Raw genomic sequence first — 9,165 nt, forward strand, 5'->3', positions numbered from 1 at the left:
GGAACAAAACTGGTAAAGGTAAATGACTGCATATCAAATGTTGGTTTTATGGCTGCTCCATTTTGCTGACACCAAAGGAGGAAATGTATTTAGCAGAAAACAGAAAATTTAAAGAGTTGTTTTAACTGCAACCAGCATGAACATGAAGTGTCCTTTCAAAGTATTAACAAATAGAAAGATATCTGTATCCATTTATTGTTTAGAGACAAAAACGATTTCGGCATCGCACTCAGTTTTTGCAATCCTCACTGATATGAAGAGTAAAGCTCGACGTCACACAGCCAGAGCTCTTGTGTCAGGTGTTCAACTCTTTTAAAAGTCTGACAATTGAAAATCAGATCAGATACCGACTTTCCCCCAAAGAAACCACCTCAGAGCTGCTTACACAACCTGGAACCCGGGGTCCTCTGTCCTGAATCACCAACAGCACAATATCTGAAGCTTACCACGTCTGCTCCATGTGTCTGTGCAGCAGACATGAACCAGATGATTTCACTACCCAATCCTGAAACAAGTTGTTCGATTACTGATGGATTTTAGTTTGCTTTTAGTTTCTTAAGTCAGTGAAGTGAAACTCTTGTGGGTTTTGGACTTTTGAAATCCAGGAAAGTATTCTAAACCTTAAAAAACTGAAATAGAACATAAAACCTCCATCCTCTAATCTGTAAGCAGTAAACACAGACGCTCTGAAATCACAAAAGCCTTGAACCGCCGCTTTCTGGAGGCTTGAAATGTTTTATGCTCGTTGTTCAGAAAAGTTATCAAAGTAAGGAAAACAAGCAATCTCATTTTGGAAAATTTACATTCTTAAACAGAAAAGCTAATAAATATAATCTACTTTGTTATTTCCTTAAAAGAAGGGATGAGAATGTCTTCAGACAGCAAGGGTGTCCCCACCCTAAGAGGACATTGTGCCGCCACCCTTCACCCAAAAGGGACACCAAGCAAGGTGGGATGTGGCAGTCCACTGTGTATTTGTCTTTAAAGCAGTGTGTGGGTCTGAGTGGAGCATCTGTTCAACATGACCTGAAAATAACCACATGATAATGCTCCCAACCGCAAATCCCCTTTCTAGGAAACAGACAATTAAGAATAGAAAAAATGTGACTTCTCTTTCCGTTGCATCAATTTGGGATTGAGTTTTAGAAAATTCACAAGACATGGCAGCTTGGAAACACCCAGGGCAACGTTTCCATGAAAACACAAAACAAATAGAACGCTCTTCTTGCTTCACACAAAACTTGAAATATTTACTCCACAAAATTTGCTGAAAACATTTGATTTCCTTTCCTACCTGTGGTCATAACAGATTATGTTTAGAATCTCATTCGAGTTTTCGTATAAGGCTCGGTGGAATTCTGTGTAATAAAATTAACAGAGGAAGCTTTTTACCCCTTTCATATCATTTATAACACAACAACCCACTTACAGAGAAACACAAGGACACACATTTAAGAGCAAGAAGGGGAACCTTATTGGGAACAAGCCACAAATACCTTTACTGGTAAAAAAATATTTTTATAATCCATTTGAATTTTAAAAGCTGAAAGAACTAATCGTTTCATCAATGAATGGCGTTAGTTGGATGTTTTTACTGCTATTATTATAATATGATGAGAGTAAAACATCGTCAGGGATTGGATGACAGCAAATGTTCAAAAGTTTCAAATGAATGATTACATCTATTATTAGCATTTATTTTCTCAAATATTTGTTTTGAATGATTTTGTCCAGAAAAGGTGCAAAATATCAAACAAGGTTCAAAAACTCATCAAATATCCCATTTTGTCTGTAAAATCTAAACACGTTTAATTATCTGTGACAGGCTGAGAAAAACCAGTAAATTTTCACATTTAAGATGCAAAAATTAGATAACGTTAGACGTTTTTTACCAAAAATTCAAATGATTAATTACCAATTAAATGTTGTGTGACCTCTGAAACTTGTAACCTGCCTTAATGATATTTTTGACATTTTTCCCTTGTTTCTTGTGAAAAACTACTAGGTTTGACAGGAAAGCATGAAGAAAACCAGGACTTACTCTGCATTGAAGCCATTGACGTGCAATATTCGCATCTGTTTGACTATCGTGCTTTTCCCGGATTCACCAGCCCCTGAAAGTAGGAGGACAGGAAAACAAGTCAGCGAGTCTTTCACATCGATCAAATATAACTAAATATCCTTCTGGACAACCCGTCCAAATTGGTTCAAGTGTTTCATGTGTTGGTGGACGATCCGTCCACACCAGATTGAAGAGAAACACTGCCAAACCCAAAGGCCCAGACCCTGCCGCTGAAATCTGAACATCACTCAAACAACAACCAACAAAGATGGTGGGACCTCAGAGGGTCCAATCAGAAGGCAAGGTAAGGCTGAAATCATGATGGCTGTTGTTGTTGGCGTCACTTCTAGATTTTGTGAGATCTCACAGAATAGAGTGTATTGTTGAAGGGTAATTACCAACCATTTAAGCCTGAGACAGTGTTTGGTTTGGTGTCACGTTACCTTCCTTCCTCTTCTCTTACTCTGTAAGCAGCCTAGGGTGCCTGGAACGATGCTTTACTAATTCAGGTTATTACGTTCAGGAGATCTGAGCTGCTATTGGCTATAAAAAAATAAGTCCTGGGGAAGTACACCCCCCCCAAAAAAAAACAAACCCTGGATCCATACCATTTTTTGGATATATCTTGGAATCTGATCACCTGTTCTCCTCAAAATTTCATTCAATCCGGGTTAAACCACTCACATTCAAAGAGACAGAGAAGAGCAAAATACACAACACGAAAAAGCTGTTTAGGAACCATTAAACTGTATATTTCCACCAGCATAGGAGGCTGTATTGTTTTTTTTAAACCTGTATCGGTGCTTTTTCTTTGACAATCCGTCGGAGTACTTCTTCCAGAGGTGAGGAGGGTTCTCAGCAACAGGAATGAGAACAGGAAGAATGAGTCTAACGCGGTCGGCTCTGATACACACTCTCACAACTGAATGAAGTCATCCTCTGTGATTCTGTAGTGACACACGAGGTTCACAAGAGACAAGATGCGACGTCCTGCATCCATTCTTAACATCTCTTAACCCAGACACGAGCAGCCGGCCTAAAGACCCGCTATTTACAGCTTCAGTGAGCAAATCTAGGATCAATTTCAGATTAGAACCAACAAGACAGTCATTAACAGAAACTAGTAATCCTAAATTGCCCTCTGTACTCAACAGATTAGTGGAATCCTCGCCCTAGCCTTGATACTTCATACTGTATGGTGACACGGAGGCCTTCACCATGAAGCCAAAAATAGTAGCAGCGAATTAAAAATATGAGCCTGATTATGGGATATTGACTTCCAGGAGAGCTGTGAAGAGGATTATGTAAAGGTGAGCTTGCAGTTTGACAAAACAGCATCAAACACGATCGACACACACACTCCTGTCCATGTGTGGAGAAAAAGATCCACCATGCCAAAATGTGTATAGGTGGCGTCCCAGCCTGTGCCTGTACACAAACGTTTGTGTGCCGGCCTCTCCCATGTTCTCAGAGATAACCCATGAATGCACGACTGGGGCCTGTGTTTAGACTACAAACTGGTGGATCTGTTAACCGGCAAGGCAATCCGGAACAGAGATGGGAAAACACATACACATGAATAATATTTTTAGCAGAACCTACCTAGCAGTAGTAACCGGTGAGTGGCCCGGTAGATCTGTTTGTCTTTTTGCAGCTGCTTCTCTATCTTTTTGTTGGCTTCCCTTTGTGCCTTCTCCTCATTCCGTTGGTCTTCCGTCTTACTATTGCCGAGACAGCCCATCTTCCCCAAACCCAGCGATGGAATCAAGGGGGAGGCAGGGTGGATGGTTGGTTGGGGAAGGTGGGTGTAGGGAAGGAAGGGAGGAAGGGAGGAAGGAAGGAAGGGAAGAAAGAGATCAGTCCTTAAAGACTCGACTGGCAGCACAGAGGAACACCTGGCTCAGAATGAGTGACATTTATGGAGCCAGATGGAGAACCTGGAAACGGTGGGCTGCACCAGGATTGGGCACAATATGTGAGGATGGATGTGGCTATTTACTGGCAACCTATCAAGCAGAGATCACTCAGAAGGGAAGAGAGAATCGAAGCCACCCTCCCAGACGTTTGATTCCTGTGTTTTCCACTGGAAATGCGACATGAAGTCATCAACATGAACGAGTGGATCTGATATGTTCCAGATTTGCAATGGACGTCGGTGGTCGTGATGGATTTTCCTCCGTGTATTTTTCACGCTGCTAATATTCAGTTTTCTCCTCCTGAGTCCATCTTCGACAGAAATCTCTCACTTCCATTCAATTAATTTCCAGAACTATTTTTTCCTCCAACCTCTACCTTTTTCATTAAATTAAAGGATGATATTTTCAGATGTTTTTGTAATGTCCACCTAACCAGAGCACATCAGAGGGCGGGCAAGAAAAAAAATATTTCCTTTTAAAATGACGGCATGTGAATCATCAAGCAACACCGGGGCTTTTTTTTTTCTCGACCACCGATCCGTCACATTATACGCCAACTTGTCGATGTTTAACAACCTTATCAATAATATCCTGTTTGTCTCCGATGTCCAAAATAATTTCCTCTCCCCGTCAAACAGATGCTGGCAGCTGCTTCTTCCGTGGGTTCGACCAGAGCCGACAACAGGCCCCTGCTCCGTCCTTGTTCTCTCAGTGGGGTTAATTTGTGTTTCTCCTCACATCAGAAAGTGAACCAGGCTGCTGGTAGAAACAGGAATGTCCTTGAATAAAACGCGATATCCAGTTGGTACCCGAGGAAAACACGCCGTTATTTCCCCGTTCGATCGGCGCAGGTTCAGCCTGCTGTCAGGTCTCCAGGCTTTTTGTATTCCCCGTGAATCCGTATGGTAGATTCTGGTTACATGTGCGTGAGACATGAACATACCGCGGTGTTTTCAATCACTGGTCCGCCAGCGACGCGCTCATTCGAACCGCCGAGAGTCAGCGTCTGCTCCCGTCAACCGGCCGGACGGATGATTATCGTTTCCTCGCAGTCTTACTCTGAATATTTTTGCCCCTTTTTCTCTGAGAATTGTACATTGAGCTAGATAGCGTTGAAGAGGTGGGGTGGGGCAAACGGCTCTCACGGAACCCTGGGAACTAAGAACAGTAGTCAAGTTTCTCCCGAGGAAAATTACAGCTTCCGGTTACTACTTTCAAAGCAAAGCCGTCATGGACACTTCTTTGCGATGGGTAGGACCATAAGCACAAAATCAACTCAATGGTTTTGGGGAAGAACTAAATGTCGACATTGTCGGGATGACTCGAGTTGGTTTCATGAAATATTAAAATTGATATATTTTTTATTAAAAAATTTAAAAATATCAGCATTATGTAATTTTCTCTGGGATAAATGAAGTATATTAATACATTTTAGTTTAACATATTTGTTTATTAATATTTATTGATATTACAGTATATTAATAAAGTATATCTATCTGTCTGTCTGTCTGTCTGTCTGTCTGTCTGTCTGTCTGTCTGTCTGTCTGTCTGTCTGTCTGTCTGTCTGTCTGTCTATCTATGGGATTGTAATGACTAAATTCTCATTTACAAATGAAAGTATAGTATATAAACGCATAACAATACCCACGTCTTTTATACATCCTTCTGGAAGGCTTTGTTATTGTCTTTAACACTGAATATATAGCACCTGAAGCAGCCTAACTAACCCTAACCCTAACAGCTATAGTCAAGTAATAGGTCATAGCTTTACTTTAATAAAGCTATTACATCTAGAAAAAGAGAAATTATGAAGCACAACATATTGACTAGTAAAGACTATGTTTAATGTCATATGGTGATATTGATGTTCTTTTATATATCATCGATATATCAACTTCATACCAAACATGCATGATATTTGTTTTGGACAAAATCCACAACATTCTTATGTAAAAGTAATATTTTCTTAACCGCAGGTAGTTTGCCTAAGAATATTGCTTTTTTTTAAATGAAATGTTTCAGTAAAACATTTTTTCAAAACAGCAATAAATTTCTCATTTTATACTAATAAATAACTACTGTGTTACTGTATGAAATAAAGAGGATGTGCTATACAAATTATAGAAAAAATTTTTACAAATGAAAGAAATAAAATCAACTTTACTATACCCCTGTGGGGGAAGTTGTTTAGATTAAAGATTAAGATTAAATCTACTTTATTGTCCACACGTGGGGAAATTATCTTTACACTCCCTTCACTCTTTTTGCATGTGGTTACAGTCTTTTTGTTAGTCATGCATACACACAGTTTTTTTTAAATACAGGCCCCTGAACACAACACACTGGGGGCCTGTAGGCATGCTATTAGTAACACATCACAGACAGTAGAGGGAGGCAGAGTGATGGGTTGCGCACAGGGGGTTGCACCCCAGGCGGGCAGCTTGTGGGGGGGGACGGTGCCTTGCTCAGGGGCGTCTCGGCAGTGGCTGGGAGGTGAGCTGATGTCTCCCACTGTCAGCTCACACTCTGAGGGATGTCCTGGTGGGAGCGGGATTTGAGCCACCGATGGCTGGGGCAATCTGTCTTCAAGACATCTGCTCTACCGCTGAGCCACTGCCGCCCCCACCCTAGTATTAGTAAATTCTAACAATATAAAAATATTTTAACTCCCCACCTATATATTTACCGCGGTGCACTGGCGTCGTGCCCGGAGTGTCCCCCGCCTCACACCCTATGCTGTCGAGATAGGCCCCGGCTGCTCGTGACCTTCTGCGGTGGTAATTTGAAGATGACTGACTGACCTATATACAGTATTTAAATAAGCTCACTTTAAAACCTGTCAATCAAGCGCCCAACCAATCATGGTGCCCGACCAATCACGGCGCATCTGCCAGAAGGAATCACGTGAACAATTAGGCGTAAGGCATCAGACAGCAAGGCTTTTTTTTTGGTTACGCCTTTCGTCCACATGACAACACAGATTTCCGGGACGAAAACGCTGGCCAAAGTGAAGTTTGCGTTTGCGTTTTCATGTGGATGCTGTAACCAAAACTTTTTCCGATCCAAAGGGCCTTTCCCTGCGACAAGAACGCTGCGACGTTAGTGTGTGTGATCCATGTTTACATGTACGAAAAGAATGGATGGAGTTAAAACCGGCTATTTTCTTACATATTGTGTGGATTTCCACATGTCCTGGTCCCGTTCTCGCAGTTGTTATGCTTATAAACTTGTTGATCAACACACTTATGTTGCTACATGTTGACATGGCCTGATTCAGGTAGTGGTTCGGTTTGTGCCGCGAGTTTTGACAGCGATATAAGGCCGGTGTTTTCTAAAGCAGGGGGAAAAAAAGAGAAATCACCTAATACCTGCCACAGTGGACAAAAATGTTGTTTTTAAATAAAAACCAATGACATGATTCAACAGTGCTCGAAATTGCGACCATTTTGGTCGCATATGCGCCCACATTTTTATCAGTGCGACTATTAAATATATTTGGGAGCACCGATGCGACTAGGGTAAAAAATCTGGTGCGCCTTTTTTGTCCCTCTTCTCTCTCACTCTTTCTCTCTACATAGAGCAGGGGTCACCAAATGGCGGACCGCGGTCCGGATCCAGAATGCATGATGGTTCTGTCCAGACCCGTGACCACTCCATGATAAATTCACGAGAGTAGATTTTCTTGGCGCATTTTTACTTGCAGTTCGCGGCTACAGACGGCTGGCGCTTCTCCTCCAGTTAATCTGGTAATAGCTTCACTCAGTTCAGCCAATCAGATTGTTTGTCTACCCTGCGCTGTCAGCGTACCAGGAAGTGAAACAGCTCGCTACCGCTGTGAGTTTACCGCTACAGCTGAGCACAGAAGGTGCTCAGTAGGTGCTCCTAAAGTCTTTGCTGGTGCTTCTAACTTCTAAATTTGAGAGCACCAGTGCTACCAAGAAAAAAAGCTAATTTCGAGCTCTGCTCAAGCGTAGTCACTGGCTTGTGGTGCCGAAGAATTGGAGTCAGAGGCGGAGTATTGAAAGGAGCATAAACTTTACTAATGAACATTTGAGCAGGGTAAGACAGAGTGAGCAACACATTAACCCGTCCGTATAGGAACCCCCAAACTACACCCAAAGTACCTGGGTGAATTATGTAACCCCACTACACAAGCCCCCCCAGAATTCACCCATAGACAAAATCCCTCTCCTGGGGGGGAACCACAGGCCGACCCCTGCGGGTGTGAAAAATGGGGGCCGAGGAGGGACAACTGCAAGGCCCGGCAGGGCTGACGGGGGGCGCAGCCATCGGCGGGCGGGGCAACGGGGGTCGTCCCCGGCGCGGGGCGCGGGCCAACTCCAACGGCCAGGAAACATCCATGTGAGCCGGTTTAACCCTATCGACAGATACAGTCTCGGGCCTACCGCCGATGTCCACTGTCAAGCCTTTAGCACCATGTCGCAAGATCCTGAACGGCCCGTTGTAGGGGGGCCGCAGGGGTCCACGGTGGGCGTCATGGCGGACGAACACGAACTCGGCCCCCTGTAGGCCGGGGGGCACCGGAAGGTGGGGGCGCTGTGTTGCAAAGTGGGGATCGGTTTAAACGTCCCGGCGACCTCCCGCAGGGAGGAGCGCTGCTTGGCCGCGGACCACGTGGTGGTGGCGTCTGGGATGAAGTCCCCGGGAACTCTCAGCGTCTGGCCGTAGACGAGTTCTGCAGACGAGGACTGTAGGTCCTCCTTGGGGGCGCACCATAGGCCGAGCATGACGAGGGGGGGGTTATCCACCCAGTCGCCGAGCGTCGGATTATCCCAAGCCGCTCCATATTAGCGAACTCTGCCTTGGCGATCGCCAGTCTCTCCGGATCGTTCCGCCGGGCTCTAGCATAGATGGGAGGGCCCTTAGTGTCGATGTGGTGCTCGACACCATGTTTGGCCGTGGCGGCGGAGAAGGTGTGTTGGGTCAAGTTGGGGAACTCGCTGAGGACGTGCTGGTACTTGTCACCCTCCGAAAGAGAACTGGAGAGGCCGCCGTATTCTGTCCCGTCGTGGACGCACGTCAATGAAGAGAAGGTCAGCGCGTCCACCAGGCGGCCATGTTTGACGTCCACGAGCAGACCGTGAGCACACAGAAAATCGGCGCCGAGGAGGGGGAAGGAGATGTCGGCCGTGACAAACTCCCATGTGAAGCGCTGGCCCCCAAAAC

At 44.4% G+C, this 9,165-nt stretch overlaps 1 protein-coding gene across 2 annotated transcripts in view; it reads right to left on the reverse strand.

The window, feature by feature from the left end:
• LOC137595103 (guanine nucleotide-binding protein G(s) subunit alpha-like) overlaps positions 1 to 5,271 on the reverse strand; it is a 42,196-nt gene extending 36,925 nt beyond the window's left edge. Inside the window, exons 1-2 of one of the 2 annotated variants that reach the window (XM_068314945.1) lie at positions 4,922 to 5,271; positions 2,042 to 2,114 (exon numbers count right to left, since the gene is read on the reverse strand). In XM_068314945.1, the coding sequence (XP_068171046.1) occupies positions 2,042 to 2,076 (35 nt within the window). In that variant the 5' untranslated portion in view covers positions 2,077 to 2,114; positions 4,922 to 5,271. Of the gene's footprint in view, positions 1 to 2,041; positions 2,115 to 3,664 lie in introns of both variants that reach the window. The other variant, XM_068314944.1, reaches the window with a different exon arrangement.
• Positions 5,272 to 9,165: the final 3,894 nt, after the last annotated feature.

The sequence above is a fragment of the Antennarius striatus genome, chromosome 5, assembly GCF_040054535.1.
Source record: "Antennarius striatus isolate MH-2024 chromosome 5, ASM4005453v1, whole genome shotgun sequence".
Classification (NCBI taxonomy): domain Eukaryota; kingdom Metazoa; phylum Chordata; class Actinopteri; order Lophiiformes; family Antennariidae; genus Antennarius; species Antennarius striatus.